Genomic DNA, 25,163 nt, shown 5'->3' with positions numbered 1-25,163 from the left:
AATACAAATACGTAAATGAACAAATCTGGTGGTGTGGCGTTAGCAAGATGTGGGCTTACTAGACTCAGAGGATATTATGCACTTGCTATAATACAGTTAGATGGGGTGACACTACAACACTAGTTAATCATGTTTTCAACCCTCCTATAGGGGGCGGGACCCACTGAGGCTACAGACCTATTACAGACCAGTGGTGGGACCTCACTTGATCTGTCTGCTGCCAGTCGGTCCACGGCAGACAGATCAGTGGCCTGCGTAGCTGTGCATTGTGGGAGTTGTTGTCTTCCATCCACAAAAAGTCACTGTCTGCCTTTTCTCGGTAATGAAGGCACCAAATTTTAAATTTATTTTACATTTTGACTACATATATGACCCACTTTCAATACAGATTTATGTTTCCATCGGTGACGTATTCCTTTAAACCTCTACGGCTCCTCTGAATTCAGACAGAAACATGTGGTCGTTTTAAACTGAAGAGGAAAAAGGCCTCTGTGATAACAGTCTTGCAACATTTTGTGAAGGCGGAAAAGAAATTTGAACAGATAAAAACAACAAAATCTTCTTCTTCATCCAAAGAAGGACTTCTCATTTGAGCATGAACTCAGTCTTTAAGCTTTCTCCTCCAGCGGTTTAGACGGTGGGAGCGCCTCCTGCTGCACATCCACAGCACTGCTGTCTGATACCAGCTCAGTGGGAGGGCTATCATCCTGTCAACACAACAGTCACCAATACACACATCTATATTAGCAATATCACTTCATTGTTTTAATTACTAAGCAAGCACAACAGTGAACATAAGCACAGAAAAGCATTTCGGCATAATGTGACACAAGCCCATGCAAAGTCAATGAGATCCATCAACAGAAATGTGTAGTGTGAACACGGCCTTATGCTTGAAGTTAGCGCTAGCGGGGAAACCTCATAGATATGCAGACGTATAGAGTGACGTAATGACATGGCTCTCTGGGCTCTCTAGCTTATGGAAACGTAAACAGGTTCTCAGAAGGTTCACAACTTGAACCAACTGCGAACCTAACCAAACTACACTCTATTGCCAAAAGTATTCTCTCACTCCTAAATATTCCACAGTCAACTGTCAGTGGTATTAACAATGGAAGCGATCTGGAACGACAGCAACTCAGCCAAGAAGTGGTAGGCCACGTAAAATGACGGAGCGGGGTCAGTGGATGCTGAGGCACATAGTGCGCAGAGATTGCAACTTTCTGCAGAGTCAGTCGCTACAGACCTCCAGACTTCATGTGGCCTTCAGATTAGCTCAAGAACAGCGTAGAGAACTTCATGGAATGGGTTTCCAAGGCCGAGCAGCTGCATCCAAGCCATACATCGGCAAGTGCAATGCAAAGCATTGGATGCAGTTGTATGAAGCACGCCGCCACTGGACTCTAGAGCAGTGGAGACGTGTTCTCTGGAGTGACGAATCATGCTTCTCCATCTGGCAATCTGATGGACGAGTCTGACTGCATTGTGCCACGTGTAAAGTTTGGTGGAGGGGGGATTGTGGTGTGGGATTGTTTTACAGGAGCTGGGCTTGGCCCCTTAGTTCCGGGGAAAGGAACTCTGAATGCTTCAGCATACCAAGAGATGTTGGACAAGTCCATGCTCCCAACTTTGTGGGAACAGTACGGGGATGACCCCTTCCTGTTCCAACATGACTGTGCACCAGTGCACAACGCAAGCTCCATAAAGACATGGAGGAGAGAGTTTGGTGTGGATGAATTTGACTGGCCAGAACAGAGTCCTGACCTCAACCCGATAGAACAGCTTTGGGATGAATTAGAGTGGAGACTGACAGCCAGGACTTCTCGTCCAACATCAGTGCGTGACCTCACAAATACGCTTCTGGAAGAATGGTCAAAAATGCCAATAAACACACTCCTAAACCTTGTGGAAAGCCTTTGTAGGGACCTCACCATTGAGACTACACAATGCGGCCTACACAGAGACCAAAAGCCTTCACATGCGGTCAGAACAAAGGGACAAAGGGGATGAAAAACTACAACCGCCATTTTGGTTTCACTTCTCACCAAGGTGCGAAGTGCAAGGTCACTATTGGCTGACAACCACAGGTACCCCAGGGGGTCCCCGGGAGCAGCCGTGAGGTATAAACACGACGTTGCAACAGGAGGTGGACTCGTCCACTGCAGCACACCACTGCAACATGAGGTGAACTTTTAACGCCTGCAGCGTTTCCTTTGTCTTAGGCCACAGTCTTCTCCCCAAACTCGCTGGACGAGCAACACGCGACTGTTTTCCCCCGTTTTCCGCGACTTACCTTTTTCGTCTTATTATCTTATTGATCCTGAGGAGATCGCCGCAACCGCGCGATTCTTTGTTTGCCTGCAGAACAAAAATGCCTATTCCCTCCCAGAAGACATCTCCCCCAACTCTCAACTCTGATGGTCTTACCAGCTTTAGCCCCCTCACCTCTGAAGACGTTCACGCACTTGTTACATCTAACCGTGCCACCACCTGCTCCCTTGACCCGATTCCCTCCTCTCTTCTCTAGGACATCTCACACGACATCTTGCCATTCCTCACTACCCTGATCAACTCCTCCCTCACCTCAGGTGTCATTCCAGCGGATTTTAAGACAGCTACTGTGAAGCCTGTCCTTAAAAAAACCACCCTAGACGCTACTGATATCCAAAGCTACAGACCTGTATCTCTTCTTTCATTCCTCTCTAAAACCTTGGAACGTGCCGCCTACAACCAACTGTCATCCTATCTCTCGCAGAACAACCTCGTAGACCCTAATCAATCAGGATTCAGGACTGCTCACTCCACTGAAACGGCCCTCCTCACAGTGACCGAGTCCCTGCGAGATGCCAGAGCCTCATCCCACTCCTCCGTTCTCATTCTCCTCGACCTATCTGCTGCATTCGACACAGTCAACCACCAAATCCTCCTCTCCACTCTGGCTGAACTTGGCATAACTGACTCTGCTCTCACCTGGTTTACATCATACCTTACAAATCGCACCTTTCAGGTCACATGGAATGGCTCTATGTCCAAACCCTGTTCTCTGGACACGGGTGTCCCTCAAGGCTCAGTATTAGGACCGCTTCTGTTCTCACTATACACCAGATCACTAGGTTCTGTTATCATATCGCATGGATTCTCCTACCATTGCTACGCAGATGACACCCAGCTGTTCCTCTCTTTTCCCCCGACCTCTGACACTCACATTGCAACTCGCATCTCGGACTGTCTGGCTGACATCTCTGTCTGGACAACTGCACATCACCTCAAGCTTAACCTGAATAAAACTGAACTCCTCTTCTTCCCAGGGAAAGACTGCCCTCGCATGGACCTGTCGGTCACTGTCGAGGGCATCACAGTATTGTCGTCGTCAACTGCGAGGAACCTGAGGGGTATTCCACCAAACTCGCTAATTAAAGCGGCGCTTACCTGGTTAAGCCTGGTTAGAACTAACGCCAACTTCCACTTGCGGCTAAACCCGTTCCATTAACGCATTTCAGCCGCGCCTTGTTGAGGCTTATTCAAGCCAGGTTAAAGTTGTCTTGTGTTACGAAAATTGCATGCAGCAATGCCTTTGTCATTGGGATATACATGCTATTAATAATAACATCTTTATGCCTATCATGTTTTTGCAAGTTATATTTGGGTTCTGGGGAAATTGTATGACATATTTATCATAGTTAAGGTAAAATGTTGGTCTAATTCTCTGATCTAAAGACAATTATACAGGCAAAAAAAAAAAAAAAAACACACATGAGATGTCTTCGCCGAGATGTGAACCTGCGATGCCCACATCCGGGGGCAGGAGCATCACCACTCACCCAACTGGGGGCTTTAGATAATGATTTGGCCAGTTGGTTTTAAACAAAATAAAGGATTTATTCATATTTTTTTAATTGCAAGCGTGTATTCTTAGACGCTTGATGAAAATATAGTCTGTTTGTACTTGATATATGTAATTTTGGTCATTTTTGGTCTTTCACGTGACGAAATCACGAGGACTAGGCTTGGTGGAACCTTCTGCTGGTACAGTTGTTTCCGACAGACGGACTTCTCTGAAACCCCCGCTAAAGTAAGCCTGATGGTTAGCCTGCCCTGGGGCAGGCTAGTTTGGTCGGAAAAATTCCCATGGTTACTTAGCGGAGAGTGCCTCAAGTCACGTTGATGGAACGCAACTCTCGCTAAAGGTAGCGAGGCTTATCGAAATTAGCCCGGCTTTGCACTTAGCGAGTTTGATGGAATACCCCTCTGAGTGTAATCCTCGATGACCAACTATCCTGCACCCTCAACATCACTGCTGTGGCCCGATCCTACAGATTTGCCCTCTACAATATCCGCAGGATTCGGACCTTCCTCACAAAGGATGCAACGCAACTCCTGGTCCAAGCACTGGTCATCTCCTGCCTTGACTACTGCAACTCTCTCCTGGCCGGACTCCCCACCTCTGCGATTAAACCATTGCAGCGTATCCAGAACGCTGCAGCATGCCTTATCTTCAATCTACCCAAATTCTCCTATGTGACACCCCTCCTCCGTGACCTCCACTGGCTCCCTGTTGCAGCACTCATCCAATTCAAGACGATGACACTGGCCTTCAGGGCCATCAATGGAACGGCACCCATCTACCTGCAAACACTGGTCAAACCTCATGCCCCGAAGCGAGCACTTCGCTCCTCTACTTCAACTGGCCGGCTGGTACCACCATCGCTGAAATCAAACAGCTGGTGCCTCAGTGGTGGAACGAACTCCCAACTAATGTCAGGACAGCAGAGTCATTTGACGTCCAAGTGAGATCATGGTTAGACGTCTGTAATGACAGGTAGTGACCTGCAGGTGTCGTTCTGGCCCCAGGGCGTTGCTCTACACCTGGGGGAGTAGAAGAAGAATATATAGCGGATGTCGTTGTTGTTCAAGCTGCCCGAGGTGAATAAACCGAACACAGAGAACTCACGTGTAGTCATCGTATTAGTATATTATTATATGCCTGTAAGGAGAATTAACAGACATTACAACGTCCAAATAGCAGACCAAGTTTGCACGTCGCCTCGACAGCCAGAATGGGTCTTGGACCGACGGACGCAATATAGACATGATCTGAACGTCCATCAGATGTCCTATTTTTTGTGGGTTAGGTTCACCATGGTAACTGACGTAAAGTTTAAGTTTGCTGTTTTTCCAGTGCGGAAAACCGAGAGTATCCCTCTTCTCACGGTTAACAAACTCAGAGTTTTAAATGTTTTCTGGTTTACACCCCAGAAAGCAGAATTTTCATTGAGTCTCCTGTGACTTACTCTGTGTTTGATGTAGGATAGGTAGGTGTCCCAGCCTACGGTGACAAAGTTGACATACACAACGCGATATTTGGGTGACAGGAAGTAGAAGTTGACCATCTGAGCTGGAAGCCACAGACAACAGTCCACCTGCAGGCAAGAAAACCCAGATGAGCATAAACAAACTTTACACAGCACAAACATTGTTACAACAGTCACTTTCACCTGGAAACAAATATATCTGTTCTAACAAGTCATGTAGAGGAAACCTTCAAATAAATTATTTTCTTAAACATTTATTTATTATTTAGAAGTCATTCATATATAACATAGTTGGCATGTGGTGATCACAAATGAGTGTTACACACGTTACTAGGGATGGGAATTGATAAGATTTTTCCGATTCCGATTCCATTATCGATATTGCTTATCGATTCGATTCTTTATCGATTCTCTTATCGATTCTAATTTGGGGAAAAAGAACAAACATTTTGATTGGCATCAAGTTTGTTTAATAAGAACTCACAACCTTAACTCACAATGAGGTCAAAAGAGGCCCGACTGCAACGCACGTGCGAAACCAGCGTAACTGAACCGCGCAGTCGTACTTGCTGAATCGAGCGTGCGTAACATGCGTAAGTTACGTGACGTTATTCGTGCTGGTTGGAATCGATAAGAGAATCGTTAGATAAACTGCCAAACGATTCCATGGAATTGAAACACACGGAACCGGTTCTCGATTCCCATCCCTACACGTTACAGTGTGGTGCAGTAACGAGTCCTAAAACATTATTTAGCATTTTTTTCCTTTCGGTTCCCTCGTCTCAGAGTCCATGTTAAAGCTCAAGATATTTTAACGTTTTATTATACAATATAAAATATGTCACTAGATACCCCTCTTGTGAATATTGATGTTTGACACTGTCTTAAAAAGGTGGTTGCCAACAAGGAGCTAAATGAGAAAATGTCCTCATGCCGACTAGACCGCCTTCACAGGCTGCTATGGTGTGTACTCATGCAACCGTGGCAGGGTTGTTAATAGCATAACGTGGTTAAAGTGGTTTAATTTATGTCAGTTATCTTGCTGACCAAAACGTCTACGTAGCCTATCATGAACTTGTGTTTGCCACAGAGATCATTTTCTAATCCAAAGGATCCGACTGGCTTTTTGTTGAGGGAACTTTTGCGATGTTAACTTTGTGTCTTGGCTGTAAAAATACGTCATGCCGGCACCACTCTAAACTGATCATATTTCAAAGAGTCAGTAGTAACACAAAAAACAAGACTAGATTGAAATCTAGTAGATTGCTGGACCGTGTATGTGCAAATCTGTGGTCAAATTGTTACAGAAAACATTTTTTAACAAGATTATCATCAACCAGCTTCTCCAGATCTATAGGTGAGACCCTGACATATGTAGGCTACTTGCCGTATAGCATTCCCAGAACTTGTCTGTAAACTCCGTCCATGCTTCGAATAAAGTGTGTCCCTCCATTAGACCCATACCTGCAATAAACAGTTGTCTGTCAGATATGTGTCAGCAGTGTGTGGCATAGAGAGAGAGAGATGTGCCAACAACACTACACCTTTATCACTTAGTACCAGTTAACTCTGAAATCCTTCTCACCTAAAAAAAAGCTCATCGCCAAAAACGGTGAGGCGACCACCTGGTCCACCAGAACCTTCTTGCCCAAAATTTTCAGACCTGTGCCCACAAACGCTTTGTCCAGCCAGATGAACCAGTAGTGCAGAACTGGTGGGAGGCTGCAGCCCACTGTAAACATGCGACCTTTAAGGGCAAACAGCCACGGGAAAAAGAAAATAATGAATGGCAGTGAGTCAGTTATTCCAAATTTAACACATTGCACAAACATTCTCCCATTCTACCATGTTTTTTTCTTCATAAAAAAACGAGGGCTCCCCCTTTCTCTCTCCCTCACCTGTCCTCCTCCAGTCCCGGACTATGTCTGGCTTCTTGAAATTCTCCCTGGTCTGCTCCATGATGTCTCCCAGTGCCAGTAATAATCCTCCGCTCAAGGTGTTCGTGAGCAGCAGGGTCCGACCCTGGAAGAGCGGCCGCAAGTTGAGCTGCATCTGAGCCACAAACTGTTTCCCCACCCGGGCAAGCATGACCGCAGAGAGAGCCCTGTCATCTGCAGGAGAAAAACAGCTGTGTCTCTATCTGTGGGAAAGCTGACAAACTCGAAGAACCTTCTTTATTTCCCCAACGTGTTCCAGCCTTCATCAAGGTTTTCAAGGTAAATATACTATATACACACACTCTGAGGGCTGTATGTTAACCGGTCATCCAATGAGAGCTAGAGACATTGAAAGCCAGCCTCAAAAGAATACTGCACTCCAGAGGGTAAAAAAAAAAACAGTTATAAAATAAAAATCAAATGAAATATAAGACTACAGTATAAATACCTACTGTATGTATTCAACACTGTCAAAAATTATTTTTTTTTTAAAAACATACTAAAATCTTGATTGACTCATATTTGATTGTAAGCTTCTAAAATTACAAATCAACAGCTTCTTTTTGTTTCTTTAGGAAGTTGATATCACCCCATCTGGACCCCAGATTGACCGGATCAACACCAATGAATGAATGAATGAATGAAACATGTCTGTCTGCCGGTTGGACCCTGTCTTAAATATACTTTGCTGTTTATCGTGTAGATTACTTTTCTCCTTTTACAGGTTGATCACGCTGTTTACATTTGATGACGCAGATGAAGCAGAGAAGATGTTGTAACGCGACTGTAAGATTCAAAGGTCGATAGAGCCACTGTAAGTATTAGCCGTTAGCTGTGTAGTGTAGTGAACAGTTTACTCTCCCGGTTGATACTCTGTACAACACGGACACAGATATAAAAAAATATGAAATTCTACAACTCTGCTTTGAACGCCACATGCAAGTCAGTGTTGTGTGGAGGTCTGTTTTGCTGTAATATTTGTTTTTCAGTTTCCTTAATGTTACGACCCCCCTTGTGTCTAGGGGTGAGGGAGCAGTGACTGACTCCAACCACTTAAAGGTACTAGACCTAAACACAACCTTACCTAGCACCCAAACACGGAGTTCTCCTCATACGCCCATAGTAGAAACACATAGGCCCAATCCCAATGTCTAAGCCCTGAACCCTGAGGGACTTCACCTGGTAAATAGTTGAGTGTGAGAGTCTGTAAGGGCATGAAATGGAAAATACAAATGGGACAGCACTTGGCATGTCACTTTACTTCAGACACAAAATATATTATTAAGAGTTGGTCATTATCTCACATTTTTTACAGCCTGCATTTTCTGAACGTCTTCTAGACTCTTATAATCTCAGACCAGACGTCATTGTCAAATTATTTGTTTACTTGTTTTAGTTAAAATGGCTTCAATAAGCTAAATGAAATAACTGGTTGGTGATTAAACCAGGTGTGTAGCCTAAGATAGCATTCCTTTGATTTCAAGTGTTTTATACTCCAAAGCAGCCGCAAGGCAGATACACACAGCAGACATGAAAGCCTTGAGGCTATTTTAAATGCATTTTACACAATATGAAACTTCAACTCCAAACGATAATAAAAAGCTAGTAAAGTTAGCTAAAATGTCATCTTTTGTTTTGTTGTTGTTGTTGTTTTAGATCTATTCAGATACACAATCAAACTGTAAAAATAGTAGAAGTTAGTATTTATTTGCAAACTAACAACAGCTGAGAAAACACCCATTAGATTCATAGTATATTAATAATGTTATACTTCTTTTAAATAGCCTATCATTTTGCATATTGTGGTCATAAAAACATCACTATCCTGAGTGAAAATGAAACTTTTAAAAAAAAATGTAAACATGAGTGACGTAGTTATAGAGCCTGAAATTGAAATTTTTTGTGATTTTACTTTAAAAGTTGTTGTATTTCTCTCTCAAAAGGCTATGTCGGAGCTTTAGAGGAGCACTTGAATGCAGCATGTGCGTGACGTTAAAACGCCTACCTGCCGAGAAAATAGGCTCGTGCGACAAGAACTGCGACTTGCCTGGAAAGTAGACGAGAGCAGGCGGAGCAGCAGAAGGCGGGGCCTAAAAGCTGCGTTCCAGTCGGACCGTTTCCATCGGTTTTCGAAGATTTGACAGGAAGTCATAGAAAAAGTTACATCCTGTTAGACGCGATCTGTGGGCTATCTGTCGTTTGCGACCACATTCGCATTTATTTACATCTGTTCATAAATATCTGTGGAAATCAGAATACTTTGATAAAACCTCAGGAAAAGGTACAGTTGCAGTTGCTTTATAAGAGAAAGAGAAGACAGAAAGAGTCAAATAAGTATAAAAATATAAAGTATAAAATAATGCCAATAAATATTAGTAATGTATAAATATAATGTATAAAAAACACTATACCGTATAGTAGTGTATCTGCTGTTGAGGTAGTATGATAGAATCTAGTGCACATTAGTAAAGTTTGACAGTTATACTGTATTTAATGTGTATCTGTTTTTTTTTTTATGTCTGCCTCTTAAAGCACACAGTAGGGTAATTGCTCATTTTGATAGGATCTATATAAAAAACCTCTTTTATTGTCGTTATGATTATTATTAATATTTTCAACCGCATGAAATATGTTTGTTAACAGATTTAACTTTAATTGCACATCATGGTCGCTCTTACCGTACTACGTTACTCAGATGAGGACCTAACACTTGTTCTATTTTTAGCTCTTAATTTATCGGCAATGATACGTTGTGGTTTCTTTGTTTCCTTCTTTTGACAAATGTACTTATTGTAAGTCGCTTTGGACAAAAACGTCTGCTAAATGACCTAAATGTAAATGTAATCATGAGACTAACAGCCCATGATCTAGCATTAAATATTAGACTCACAGAGGAAATTTGCATTTTCTACTTAACGTGCTGTTTGTTGTCAATACTAAGAGCCAATCAGCTCTTAGATGAGGCGAGAGCCAGGCGTTTCCCATCATGCCCCGGAGCTTGCAGTCGGTTGAGAACAGGCGCGTTCACGCTTGGCTAGGCTTGGCTAGGCTTATCACGCCGACGAGAGCTGCAGGGCTATAAGAGAGACGGCAGCCAAGCGCCGTCAAGTCGGGCACCAAAGTAGACGTGATGCCGGCTATCGCGGCATTTGCGATCATGGTAATTTAATTATTGCTGAGAATATTTATGTCACAATTCATTTCGGACAGTTTAACCATTCCAATCTTTATTGAAGTGAGATGTCACTGGAACAGTTACATTTCAGTGTAGAGAATAAACATAGTTATAATTCTTCCAAAACTAGTTAAGATATAAAGGTAAAAAAAACAAAAAAACATACACATTAAAGTGATAGTTTGGAATTTTGGACATAAGACCTATTTTCCAAGTCAGCCGGTGTGTTTGAGACGTTCTGGAGACGTTTTCAAGAAATTTCATTCAGTTCTTCTAGTTGCCGAGTTTGCTTGTGCTATGGCTAGCGCAAGTCAATCGTTCTAGCTAGCATGGTATTAAAAACACTCATACCAACTCCACAGTGCACCCGAGGCAAATCCATTGTAACGGCAGACTATCGATGTACATATGTGTTGAGAGAATGTTTTTAAGGATTTATGTCTCAGCAGCAGCAGCGTGTCATACTTCCTAGTAGGCTATGGCAGCGGACTGATATCACCTAGCACTTATAAGTTACCGGTTCTATAATAGTTTGTTTACCTGCTGTCATTGCTACAGATGCAGAGTAGCCTGCAGTGCTAGTTTCTTCAATCTCACAGAAATGGACACTTTTGGAGAATAAACTGAAACTTTTGAAGACTCTGATGAGGAGTTTTTTTCCACCCAAACCCAACCGTACCTGTACGAGCCTGAATATACAGAGGAAGAATTGTGCGAGAGGGATGCTCAAAGGGCAGAACGCGAGCGTCTGTGGAGACCGAGATAGCCCCCGCTGGAGCTGAGAACCGGGACCGAACAAACGGAGACTGGTGGTGCCAGGAGGGAATCCCCGCAACGTGTCCGAGGGTTTACGGGTCTACGGACAGAGGTCCGGGTTCGTGGTGCGTAATTGTTGGTTCGCGTGGCCGTGGGCTGCCCAGTGTTTGTGTGAGCTCCAAGGGCTTTTCAGACAGCCTTGGGGGTATAAGTGCCGACAAATCGGCGATGTTCAGGTGTGTGTTTACCGGCTGGATTCCGAGCAGCGCGTCTTTGAGTTTTGAGTCCGACGGAGCAAAGTAAAATTCCACTGCTGCTGAGAAACTAGTCCCTCAAAAAATGGATGATTCATGTGATGCAAGGTTAGTTTTGTTTCAAATATTATTCTATCAACACAGATGTACATCGACAGTCTAGTGTTTTAATTGATTTGCCTCTGGTGCACTGTGGAGTCGGTATGAGTGTTTTTAAAGCCATGCTAGCTAGAACGATTGACTTGCGCTAGCCATAGCACAAGCGAACTCGGCAACTAGAAGAACTGAATGAAATTTCTTGAAAACGTCTCCAGACATCTCGAACACACCGGCTGACTTGGAAAATAGGTCTTATGTCCAAAATTCCGAACTATCCCTATAACCCTTTATTTCTTTTCACATAGGTGATACTTGGTGCTCGAGTAACAGAACACTGCAGGAAACCAAACCAAACAGGATATGTTAATGAAATAAACCATTATAAGCAATAAAACATAAATATATATCCGTAAAGCCAACATTGACAAATTAATAATATTCCACGTAGAGGTAGACATTGTTTTTTTTAATATTTCTATTATCATTCTTTGTTTGTATTCATGTAGGCCTATTAACAAGACCTCACATCATATAAAAAGGCCTACAATGTACAGAAGTTTACATCAAGTGACCAAAATAAAAAAAATCCACATAATTTGTCCACAAGGTGGCCGCCGAGTGCGGACCTGAACACACGTCACTGAACCTTTAACCAATAGGGAAAGGAAAACGTGCTGCCTAGCAGGCTGCCTAGCTGCCTAGCAGGCCTGGCTCATCTCGAACGAGCCTAATATCCAATGTCCTGGAAGCAGGACGGCTGAACAGGTAACACCAGCAGTTAAAAGCAGTTGTCGCTCATTGATGCCTTCCAACAAGCCGATTCTACGGGTGCAGAAAACACAACAACAGAACAAGTGCAGAGGGACGTTTATTGTAAAATATTTGCAGCCCTTTTCCATAGTTGCGGTCTTCTGTCACCTAATAGAAATGCTCGATCCATTACACTTTTCAGCACTTACGTAATCCCTGACTTCTATAAAACAACAAAAAGGCATTTACGTGGAACTGGCTGAAGCAGAGCTGAGCCGGATAGTTGGGCCTCTCGGGTAACAGAGAGTTATCTCACTGTGACGGTCCACTATATGTTGGAGTTGAGATGGACAGCACAGTACTCCAAACCCGTCCCCTGCATGAAAGTCATGTATAGGCTGAAGTACAGGTTTATTTATTTAAAACAGTGACTTTATGTGTATAAGTATATTTATTTAAAACGGTAAATATGTACATTTACATTTAAATCGTTTTGCCCCCTTTTGTCCTACTTCTGCAATACAGTGTATATTTATAATATATTAGTCTTCAAATAAATATGACTTGAACATTACTCATTTTATAATCATTTTGATAATATACACGCACAAATTAAGGGCATGCACACTTTTCCAACTGTTCCCACTACTTAATCATCTTACACATTTAAGCCAGCATTGACATCACATTTCTTTAGAAATTGATCTTGTAGTTATCCTTTAATATTCTCACTGTGGCCATATGGGTCATATGGGTAGTTCATACGACTTTGATTTATTTTACGCGTGTATTGTATGAGTATAGTATTCCTCTAATATTGATGTGTTTTTGCAGTAATATATTTTACAATAACCACCATCAACAGTGTCTGATAATGGCTGGAAACGGTAGCAGTGGTTACCGTTGACCTCATGATCCATGAATTAGTCTCTCCTGCAGTCCTCATCAATAATAAACACCAGGTGGACCATATTGGATTGTTTCAGGATATTGTTACGCCGCGGCTACGGATTCGCCAGACGGGCTGTGAATCTTGCCCACAGCCTCAAAAGTCCCGCCCACCTGTCATTCATTTAACGTTAACGTTTCTGGCTGCATGAAGTTGGCGGAGTTACAGAAAGACCAGAAAACATGTTTTCTTTCAGAGTAAAAGTGTTTACTTGCGTTCCAGTATAGAACAGGAGCTAAATACACTACATGTCGCCCAAGTCAACGTCAGCTTGGTCCGATAAATACAAATACGTAAATGAACAAATCTGGTGGTGTGGCGTTAGCAAGATGTGGGCTTACTAGACTCAGAGGATATTATGCACTTGCTATAATACAGTTAGATGGGGTGACACTACAACACTAGTTAATCATGTTTTCAACCCTCCTATAGGGGGCGGGACCCACTGAGGCTACAGACCTATTACAGACCAGTGGTGGGACCTCACTTGATCTGTCTGCTGCCAGTCGGTCCACGGCAGACAGATCAGTGGCCTGCGTAGCTGTGCATTGTGGGAGTTGTTGTCTTCCATCCACAAAAAGTCACTGTCTGCCTTTTCTCGGTAATGAAGGCACCAAATTTTAAATGTATTTTACATTTTGACTACATATATGACCCACTTTCAATACAGATTTATGTTTCCATCGGTGACGTATTCCTTTAAACCTCTACGGCTCCTCTGAATTCAGACAGAAACATGTGGTCGTTTTAAACTGAAGAGGAAAAAGGCCTCTGTGATAACAGTCTTGCAACATTTTGTGAAGGCGGAAAAGAAATTTGAACAGATAAAAACAACAAAATCTTCTTCTTCATCCAAAGAAGGACTTCTCATTTGAGCATGAACTCAGTCTTTAAGCTTTCTCCTCCAGCGGTTTAGACGGTGGGAGCGCCTCCTGCTGCACATCCACAGCACTGCTGTCTGATACCAGCTCAGTGGGAGGGCTATCATCCTGTCAACACAACAGTCACCAATACACACATCTATATTAGCAATATCACTTCATTGTTTTAATTACTAAGCAAGCACAACAGTGAACATAAGCACAGAAAAGCATTTCGGCATAATGTGACACAAGCCCATGCAAAGTCAATGAGATCCATCAACAGAAATGTGTAGTGTGAACACGGCCTTATGCTTGAAGTTAGCGCTAGCGGGGAAACCTCATAGATATGCAGACGTATAGAGTGACGTAATGACATGGCTCTCTGGGCTCTCTAGCTTATGGAAACGTAAACAGGTTCTCAGAAGGTTCACAACTTGAACCAACTGCGAACCTAACCAAACTACACTCTATTGCCAAAAGTATTCTCTCACTCCTAAATATTCCACAGTCAACTGTCAGTGGTATTAACAATGGAAGCGATCTGGAACGACAGCAACTCAGCCAAGAAGTGGTAGGCCACGTAAAATGACGGAGCGGGGTCAGTGGATGCTGAGGCACATAGTGCGCAGAGATTGCAACTTTCTGCAGAGTCAGTCGCTACAGACCTCCAGACTTCATGTGGCCTTCAGATTAGCTCAAGAACAGCGTAGAGAACTTCATGGAATGGGTTTCCAAGGCCGAGCAGCTGCATCCAAGCCATACATCGGCAAGTGCAATGCAAAGCATTGGATGCAGTTGTGTGAAGCACGCCGCCACTGGACTCTAGAGCAGTGGAGACGTGTTCTCTGGAGTGACGAATCATGCTTCTCCATCTGGCAATCTGATGGACGAGTCTGACTGCATTGTGCCACGTGTAAAGTTTGGTGGAGGGGGGATTGTGGTGTGGGATTGTTTTACAGGAGCTGGGCTTGGCCCCTTAGTTCCGGGGAAAGGAACTCTGAATGCTTCAGCATACCAAGAGATGTTGGACAAGTCCATGCTCCCAACTTTGTGGGAACAGTACGGGGATGACCCCTTCCTGTTCCAACATGACTGTGCACCAGTGCACAACGCAAGCTCCATAAAGACATGGAGGAGAGAGTTTGGTGTGGATGAATTTGACTGGCCAGAACAGAGTCCTGACCTCAACCCGATAGAACAGCTTTGGGATGAATTAGAGTGGAGACTGACAGCCAGGACTTCTCGTCCAACATCAGTGCGTGACCTCACAAATACGCTTCTGGAAGAATGGTCAAAAATGCCAATAAACACTCTCCTAAACCTTGTGGAAAGCCTTTGTAGGGACCTCACCATTGAGACTACACAATGCGGCCTACACAGAGACCAAAAGCCTTCACATGCGGTCAGAACAAAGGGACAAAGGGGATGAAAAACTACAACCGCCATTTTGGTTTCACTTCTCACCAAGGTGCGAAGTGCAAGGTCACTATTGGCTGACAACCACAGGTACCCCAGGGGGTCCCCGGGAGCAGCCGTGAGGTATAAACACGACGTTGCAACAGGAGGTGGACTCGTCCACTGCAGCACACCACTGCAACATGAGGTGAACTTTTAACGCCTGCAGCGTTTCCTTTGTCTTAGGCCACAGTCTTCTCCCCAAACTCGCTGGACGAGCAACACGCGACTGTTTTCCCCCGTTTTCCGCGACTTACCTTTTTCGTCTTATTATCTTATTGATCCTGAGGAGATCGCCGCAACCGCGCGATTCTTTGTTTGCCTGCAGAACAAAAATGCCTATTCCCTCCCAGAAGACATCTCCCCCAACTCTCAACTCTGATGGTCTTACCAGCTTTAGCCCCCTCACCTCTGAAGACGTTCACGCACTTGTTACATCTAACCGTGCCACCACCTGCTCCCTTGACCCGATTCCCTCCTCTCTTCTCTAGGACATCTCACACGACATCTTGCCATTCCTCACTACCCTGATCAACTCCTCCCTCACCTCAGGTGTCATTCCAGCGGATTTTAAGACAGCTACTGTGAAGCCTGTCCTTAAAAAAACCACCCTAGACGCTACTGATATCCAAAGCTACAGACTTGTATCTCTTCTTTCATTCCTCTCTAAAACCTTGGAACGTGCCGCCTACAACCAACTGTCATCCTATCTCTCGCAGAACAACCTCGTAGACCCTAATCAATCAGGATTCAGGACTGCTCACTCCACTGAAACGGCCCTCCTCACAGTGACCGAGTCCCTGCGAGATGCCAGAGCCTCATCCCACTCCTCCGTTCTCATTCTCCTCGACCTATCTGCTGCATTCGACACAGTCAACCACCAAATCCTCCTCTCCACTCTGGCTGAACTTGGCATAACTGACTCTGCTCTCACCTGGTTTACATCATACCTTACAAATCGCACCTTTCAGGTCACATGGAATGGCTCTATGTCCAAACCCTGTTCTCTGGACACGGGTGTCCCTCAAGGCTCAGTATTAGGACCGCTTCTGTTCTCACTATACACCAGATCACTAGGTTCTGTTATCATATCGCATGGATTCTCCTACCATTGCTACGCAGATGACACCCAGCTGTTCCTCTCTTTTCCCCCGACCTCTGACACTCACATTGCAACTCGCATCTCGGACTGTCTGGCTGACATCTCTGTCTGGACAACTGCACATCACCTCAAGCTTAACCTGAATAAAACTGAACTCCTCTTCTTCCCAGGGAAAGACTGCCCTCGCATGGACCTGTCGGTCACTGTCGAGGGCATCACAGTATTGTCGTCGTCAACTGCGAGGAACCTGAGGGGTATTCCACCAAACTCGCTAATTAAAGCGGCGCTTACCTGGTTAAAGTGTAAGTTTGGCGGAAATTGAAAATAAAGCTATTTTCTGAATGAAAATACATCAACTAAGCCGTGGAGGAAGTAATTATCGCTCATCACGCAGTTCAGAGCTAGCACGGGTCGGAGCTAGAGTCCAAAATCGCAAACAGTGGGTAAGCATGGGGCAGACAGCCACACGCTTTCAAAATCGCATTTTTAAACCACTAACATTGCTCAAAACAGCGCCAAACCTCGTCAGCAGCTTGCTCTGGGTGTCTACACATAAAACGAAGCACCAACAACTCAGTTCATGAACCCGAAGTTTATAACAGAAGACAGTTAAGAACACTCACCAATTCTACCCCTGCCAGCTCCTCGCGAAGGATAGTCCGTAAGTGTCGATTACCGAACGCAATGCAAAAGTGAAAGTGAAACTGAAGATTTCGCCCAGAATAAAACGAGTATACTTTTAAATTAGTGGCAGTTTGGCCAAATATAAGTTAATAACGGTGGGTAAAAACGTCGGGATAGTTTGTATACACTTCCAATCAGTTCAAGACAGCAGCCTTATCTGAAGCACATACATGTCACGCGAGATCTCACACGGGAACACGAGAGCTGCGTTCGGTAATCGACACTTACGGACTATCCTTCGCGAGGAGCTGGCAGGGGTAGAATTGGTGAGTGTTCTTAACTGTCTTCTGTTATAAACTTCGGGTTCATGAACTGAGTTGTTGGTGCTTCGTTTTATGTGTAGACACCCAGAGCAAGCTGCTGACGAGGTTTGGCGCTGTTTTGAGCAATGTTAGTGGTTTAAAAATGCGATTTTGAAAGCGTGTGGCTGTCTGCCCCATGCTAACCCACTGTTTGCGATTTTGGACTCTAGCTCCGACCCGTGCTAGCTCTGAACTGCGTGATGAGCGATAATTACTTCCTCCACGGCTTAGTTGATGTATTTTCATTCAGAAAATAGCTTTATTTTCAATTTCCGCCAAACTTACACTTTAAGCCTGGTTAGAACTAACGCCAACTTCCACTTGCGGCTAAACCCGTTCCATTAACGCATTTCAGCAGCGCCTTGTTGAGGCTTATTCAAGCCAGGTTAAAGTTGTCTTGTGTTACGAAAATTGCATGCAGCAATGCCTTTGTCATTGGGATATACATGCTATTAATAATAACATCTTTATGCCTATCATGTTTTTGCAAGTTATATTTGGGTTCTGGGGAAATTGTATGACATATTTATCATAGTTAAGGTAAAATGTTGGTCTAATTCTCTGATCTAAAGACAATTATACAGGCAAAAAAAAAAAAAAAAACACACATGAGATGTCTTCGCCGAGATGTGAACCTGCGATGCCCACATCCGGGGGCAGGAGCATCACCACTCACCCAACTGGGGGCTTTAGATAATGATATGGCCAGTTGGTTTTAAACAAAATAAACGATTTATTCATATTTTTTTAATTGCAAGCGTGTATTCTTAGACGCTTGATGAAAATATAGTCTGTTTGTACTTGATATATGTAATTTTGGTCATTTTTGGTCTTTCACGTGACGAAATCACGAGGACTAGGCTTGGTGGAACCTTCTGCTGGTACAGTTGTTTCCGACAGACGGACTTCTCTGAAACCCCCGCTAAAGTAAGCCTGATGGTTAGCCTGCCCTGGGGCAGGCTAGTTTGGTCGGAAAAATTCCCATGGTTACTTAGCGGAGAGTGCCTCAAGTCACGTTGATGGAACGCAACTCTCGCTAAAGGTAGCGAGGCTTATCGAAATTAGCCCGGCTTTGCACTTAGCGAGTTTGATGGAATACCCCTCTGAGTGTAATCCTCGATGACCAACTATCCTGCACCCTCAACATCACTGCTGTGGCCCGATCCTACAGATTTGCCCTCTACAATATCCGCAGGATTCGGACCTTCCTCACAAAGGATGCAACGCAACTCCTGGTCCAAGCACTGGTCATCTCCTGCCTTGACTACTGCAACTCTCTCCTGGCCGGACTCCCCACCTCTGCGATTAAACCATTGCAGCGTATCCAGAACGCTGCAGCATGCCTTATCTTCAATCTACCCAAATTCTCCCACGTGACCCCCCTCCTCCGTGACCTCCACTGGCTCCCTGTTGCAGCACTCATCCAATTCAAGACGATGACACTGGCCTTCAGGGCCATCAATGGAACGGCACCCATCTACCTGCAAACACTGGTCAAACCTCATGCCCCGAAGCGAGCACTTCGCTCCTCTACTTCAACTGGCCGGCTGGTACCACCATCGCTGAAATCAAACAGCTGGTGCCTCAGTGGTGGAACGAACTCCCAACTAATGTCAGGACAGCAGAGTCATTTGACGTCCAAGTGAGATCATGGTTAGACGTCTGTAATGACAGGTAGTGACCTGCAGGTGTCGTTCTGGCCCCAGGGCGTTGCTCTACACCTGGGGGAGTAGAAGAAGAATATATAGCGGATGTCGTTGTTGTTCAAGCTGCCCGAGGTGAATAAACCGAACACAGAGAACTCACGTGTAGTCATCGTATTAGTATATTATTATATGCCTGTAAGGAGAATTAACAGACATTACAACGTCCAAATAGCAGACCAAGTTTGCACGTCGCCTCGACAGCCAGAATGGGTCTTGGACCGACGGACGCAATATAGACATGATCTGAACGTCCATCAGATGTCCTATTTTTTGTGGGTTAGGTTCACCATGGTAACTGACGTAAAGTTTAAGTTTGCTGTTTTTCCAGTGCGGAAAACCGAGAGTATCCCTCTTCTCACGGTTAACAAACTCAGAGTTTTAAATGTTTTCTGGTTTACACCCCAGAAAGCAGAATTTTCATTGAGTCTCCTGTGACTTACTCTGTGTTTGATGTAGGATAGGTAGGTGTCCCAGCCTACGGTGACAAAGTTGACATACACAACGCGGTATTTGGGTGACAGGAAGTAGAAGTTGACCATCTGAGCTGGAAGCCACAGACAACAGTCCACCTGCAGGCAAGAAAACCCAGATGAGCATAAACAAACTTTACACAGCACAAACATTGTTACAACAGTCACTTTCACCTGGAAACAAATATATCTGTTCTAACAAGTCATGTAGAGGAAACCTTCAAATAAATTATTTTCTTAAACATTTATTTATTATTTAGAAGTCATTCATATATAACATAGTTGGCATGTGGTGATCACAAATGAGTGTTACACACGTTACTAGGGATGGGAATTGATAAGATTTTTACGATTCCGATTCCATTATCGATATTGCTTATCGATTCGATTCTTTATCGATTCTCTTATCGATTCTAATTTGGGGAAAAAGAACAAACATTTTGATTGGCATCAAGTTTGTTTAATAAGAACTCACAACCGTAACTCACAATGAGGTCAAAAGAGGCCCGACTGCAACGCACGTGCGAAACCAGCGTAACTGAACCGCGCAGTCGTACTTGCTGAATCGAGCGTGCGTAACATGCGTAAGTTACGTGACGTTATTCGTGCTGGTTGGAATCGATAAGAGAATCGTTAGATAAACTGCCAAACGATTCCATGGAATTGAAACACACGGAACCGGTTCTCGATTCCCATCCCTACACGTTACAGTGTGGTGCAGTAACGAGTCCTAAAACATTATTTAGCATTTTTTTCCTTTCGGTTCCCTCGTCTCAGAGTCCATGTTAAAGCTCAAGATATTTTAACGTTTTATTATACAATATAAAATATGTCACTAGATACCCCTCTTGTGAATATTGATGTTTGACACTGTCTTAAAAAGGTGGTTGCCAACAAGGAGCTAAATGAGAAAATGTCCTCATGCCGACTAGACCGCCTTCACAGGCTGCTATGGTGTGTACTCATGCAACCGTGGCAGGGTTGTTAATAGCATAACGTGGTTAAAGTGGTTTAATTTATGTCAGTTATCTTGCTGACCAAAACGTCTACGTAGCCTATCATGAACTTGTGTTTGCCACAGAGATCATTTTCTAATCCAAAGGATCCGACTGGCTTTGTGTTGAGGGAACTTTTGCGATGTTAACTTTGTGTCTTGGCTGTAAAATTACGTCATGCCGGCACCACTCTAAACTGATCATATTTCAAAGAGTCAGTTGTAACACAAAAAACAAGACTAGGTTGAAATCTAGTAGATTGCTGGACCGTGTATGTGCAAATCTGTGGTCAAATTGTTACAGAAAACATTTTTTAACAAGATTATCATCAACCAGCTTCTCCAGATCTATAGGTGAGACCCTGACAGGTGTACTTGCCGTATAGCATTCCAAGAACTTGTCTTTAAACTCCGTCCATGCTTCGGATAAAGTGTGTCCCTCCATTAGACCCATACCTGCAATAAACAGTTGTCTTTTAGATATGCGTCAGCAGTGTGTGGCATAGAGAGAGAGAGATGTGCCAACAACACTACACCTTTATCACTTAGTACCAGTTAACTCTGAAATCCTTCTCACCTAAAAAAAAGCTCATCGCCAAAAACGGTGAGGCGACCACCTGGTCCACCAGAACCTTCTTGGACACAATTTTCAGACCTGTGCCCACAAACACTTTGTCCAGCCAGATGTACCAGTATTGCATAAGTGGACCGAAGCTGCAGCCCACTGTAAACATGCGACCTTTAAGGGCAAATAGCCACGGGAAAAAGAAAATAATCAATGGCAGTGAGTCAGTTATTCCAAATTTAACACATTGCACAAACATTCTCCCATTCTACCATGTTTTTTTCTTCATAAAAAAAACGAGGGCTCCCCTTTTCTCTCTCCCTCACCTGTCCTCCTCCAGTCCCGGACTTTGTCTGGCTTCTTGAAGTTCTCCCTGGTCTGCTGCACAATGTCTCCCAGTGCCAGTAATAATCCTCCGCTCAAGGTGTTCGTGAGCAGCAGGGTCCGACCCTGGAAGAGCGGCCGCAAGTTGAGCTGCATCTGAGCCACAAACTGTTTCCCCACCCGGGCAAGCATGACCGCAGAGAGAGCCCTGTCATCTGCAGGAGAAAAACAGCTGTGTCTCTATCTGTGGGAAAGCTGACAAACTCGAAGAACCTGCTTTATTTCCCCAACGTGTTCCAGCCTTCATCAAGGTATTCAAGGTAAATACACTATATACACACACACTCTACCAGAGGGCTGTATGTCATCCAATGAGAGCTAGAGACATTGAAAGCCAGCCTCAAAAGAATACTGCACTCCAGAGGGTAAAAAAAAAAAAAACAGTTATAAAATAAAAATCTAGTCAAAAACTACATTTTTTTGAAAAACATACTAAAATCTTGATTGACTCATATTTGATTGTAAGCTTCTAAAATTACAAATCAATAGCTTCTTTTTGTTTCTTTAGGAAGTTGATATCACCCCATCTGGACCCCAGATTGACCGGATCAGCACCAATGAATGAATGAATGAATGAAACATGTCTGTCTTAAATATACTTCTGTCATATACTTTGCCGTTTATCGTGTAGATTACTTTTCTCCTTTTACAGGTTGATCACGCTGTTTACATTTGATGACGCAGATGAAGCAGAGAAGATGTTGTAACGCGACTGTAAGATTCAAAGGTCGATGGAGCCACTGTAAGAGTTAGCCGTTAGCTTTCTGGCTAATTTAAACCCGGGTTAGACGGCCCCGACTGTGTAGCCGCAGTGAACAGTTTACTCTCCCGGTTGATACTGTACAACACGGACACAGATATAAAAAAATATGAAATTCTACAACTCTGCTTTGAACGCCACATGCAAGTCAGTGTTGTGTGGAGGTCTGTTTTGCTGTAACATTTGTTATTCAGTTACCTTACCCTGACTCCAACCACCTTTATGTACTAGACCTTAACACAACCTTACCTAGCACCCAAACACGGAGTTCTCCTCATACGCCCATGGTAACACATAGGCCCAATCCCAATGTCCCCCCTAAGGTCTAAGCTCTGAACCCTGAGGGACTTAACTGACATCACCTGGTAACAGTGGCGACCTTGACGAGTCCTATTCAGTGGATTTATGTGGACGCAGATATTCTTGAAACGATGCCAAGGCAAATTGGAGAAAAACAGTTGGTTTTGCTTTGTGTGTACGGGGCCTTAGAGGAGCACTTGAATGCAGCATGTGTTCGCGTGACGTTGAAACGCCTCCCTGCCGAGTAAATAGGCTCGTTCGAGATGAACTGCGCCTTGCCTGGAAGGTAGACGAGAGCCGGCGGAGCAGCAGGAGGCGGGGCCTAAAGGCTGCGTTACACTTTCCATCGGCCTTCGAAGATTTGACAGAAAGTCATAGAAAAAGTTACATCCTGTTAGACGCGATCTGTGGGCTATCTGTAGTTTGCGACCACATTCGCATTTATTTACATCTGTTCATAAATATATGTGGAAATCAGAATCAGTATACTTTAGTAAAACCTAAGGAAAATGTACAGCTGCAGTTGCTTTATAAGAGAAAGAGAAGAAAGAAAGAGTCAATTAAGTATAAAAATATAAAGTATTAATTAATGCCAATAAATATTAGTAATGTATAAATATAATCAGTGGTGTAGTGGAGGGTATACGCAGGTATACGGGGTATACCCACTTCTTTTTCTGGTGGTTTACAGTATACCCACCTATCAGCCAGAAAGCCATTGGAATATATGGGAGAGTATACCCACTTCCTCCTCTGTAACCTACCCATCTACCTAGCAGTACACCCACCTCATCAACTACCACCACACCACTGAATATAATGTATATAAAACACTATACCGTATAGTAGTGTATCTGCTGTTGAGGTAGTATGATATAATCTAGTGCACATAAGTAAAGTTTGACAGTTATACTGTATTAAATGTGTAATCTGTTTTTTTTATGTCTGCCTCTTAAAGCACAAAGTAGGGTAATTGCTCGTTTTGATAAGGTCTATATAAAAAACGTATTTTATTGTCGTTATTATTATTAATAGTATCAACCAGGCACGTGCAGGGGGGGGGGGGGGGGGGGGGGGGCGTAGGGTGCTGGAGCACCTGCCCCTTTGCCCCTTGATGCCCAAAGTGCCCTTTTGTCAAAGTGATTTTTTCCCCCCCAAAGAATGTGTGTGTGTGTGTGTCTGTGTGGCCCAAAATAATAATAAATAAAACAAAATAATAATAATTTAGATCTACCTTGGTCGGTCGTGCCCTCACTCTGCCGTCACTGCCCTGACGTGCCCAGACATGCCCTGCTGCTGAACGCTAAGCTGCTGGAGACGGCCACTGCTCGTCTCGCGAAACCTCACTTTTTGACAGACAGGGAGTCAACAACTTGTCCAGTAGGTTTTGCAGCGGTATTCGTTTGTGCACGGTCTATTCTTGCAAGATGACTGACGAAGTGAAGTGAGCAATGAGCATCCTCTGTGTTGTCCAACTCTGCACACACACCTCTCACAAGTTATAGCCATTAACCACACACAGTTTCAGTTTCAGTTTAGTTTCTGTACGTTTCTCTTGTCACGGGCAAAGTGCATTAGAGAGATAATATGTATTATTTTACTGTCAAGCTGTTTTTTCCTATGTTTCTAGAGGCAATGAGGCAAAGACTATGTTATTTCACTAAAACTATGCGATATACATATTCACATAATTTTGGACTATTACAGTATAAATGCAACAATAATAGTACATGATTTCAATATCATTTAATTATGTTTTACTTTAATAATTTAGCACTAGGAATAATAAATGGCAGGTTATGAATGGATTAAATTCGTGGCTATACAGTACAATTTTTGTGTGTGTGTGTGTGTTTGTGTGTGTGTGTGTGTGCGCACTGGCCATATATGAGGTGTGGACAATGACATGGTGTGTTGTGATTCCATGTTACATTCTTTATGAATATGGGTTTCTACCATTCAACCGGTTATATTGCAAAGAATGTTTCTGTATGGTGTTTCAAATTCGTGCTCCATGTGCCCCCTTTTAACTTTGAGCACCTGCCCCTCCAAAGGTCTCTGCACGGCCCTGGCATCATGAGATATGTTTGTGAACAGATTTAACTTTAATTGCACATCATGAGACTAACAGCCCACGTCTAGCGTTAAATATTAGAGTCACAGAGGAAATTTGCATTTTCCACTTAACGTGCTGTTAAGAGCCAATCAGCTCTTAGATGAGGCGAGAGCCAGGCGTTTCCCATCATGCCCCGGGGCTTGCAGTCGGTTGAGAACAGGCGCGTTCACGATCGGCTTGGCTAGGCTTGGCTAGGCTTGGCTAGGCTTATCACGCCGACGAGAGCTGCA

The 25,163-nt window shown here is 43.8% G+C and overlaps 2 protein-coding genes across 2 annotated transcripts; both read right to left on the bottom strand.

Moving 5' to 3' along the window:
- Positions 1-608: 608 nt before the first annotated feature.
- Positions 609-7,400, bottom strand: LOC311014641 (mpv17-like protein 2; the record flags this gene model as incomplete). Its single annotated transcript, XM_084011360.1, has 5 exons — positions 609-707; positions 5,292-5,420; positions 6,700-6,776; positions 6,898-7,059; positions 7,211-7,400. 5 exons carry the CDS (start codon positions 7,398-7,400, stop codon positions 609-611), a joined length of 657 nt encoding a protein of 218 aa, XP_083867486.1.
- A 6,722-nt stretch (positions 7,401-14,122) lies between these two features.
- LOC311015288 (mpv17-like protein 2) lies at positions 14,123-24,072 on the bottom strand (the record flags this gene model as incomplete). Its single annotated transcript, XM_084012413.1, has 6 exons — positions 24,052-24,072; positions 21,700-21,912; positions 21,386-21,547; positions 21,188-21,264; positions 19,785-19,913; positions 14,123-14,221 (listed from the first exon to the last, which is right to left on the bottom strand). The coding sequence occupies exons 2-6, from the start codon at positions 21,887-21,889 to the stop codon at positions 14,123-14,125; spliced, it is 657 nt and encodes a 218-aa protein (XP_083868539.1). The 5' UTR covers positions 21,890-21,912; positions 24,052-24,072.
- Positions 24,073-25,163: the final 1,091 nt, after the last annotated feature.

The sequence above is a fragment of the Eutrigla gurnardus genome (assembly GCF_963514095.1).
Source record: "Eutrigla gurnardus genome assembly, chromosome: 6".
Taxonomy (NCBI): domain Eukaryota; kingdom Metazoa; phylum Chordata; class Actinopteri; order Perciformes; family Triglidae; genus Eutrigla; species Eutrigla gurnardus.
Note: the sequence above shows the minus strand (reverse complement) of the source record. Positions and strands in the feature narration are given on the sequence as shown.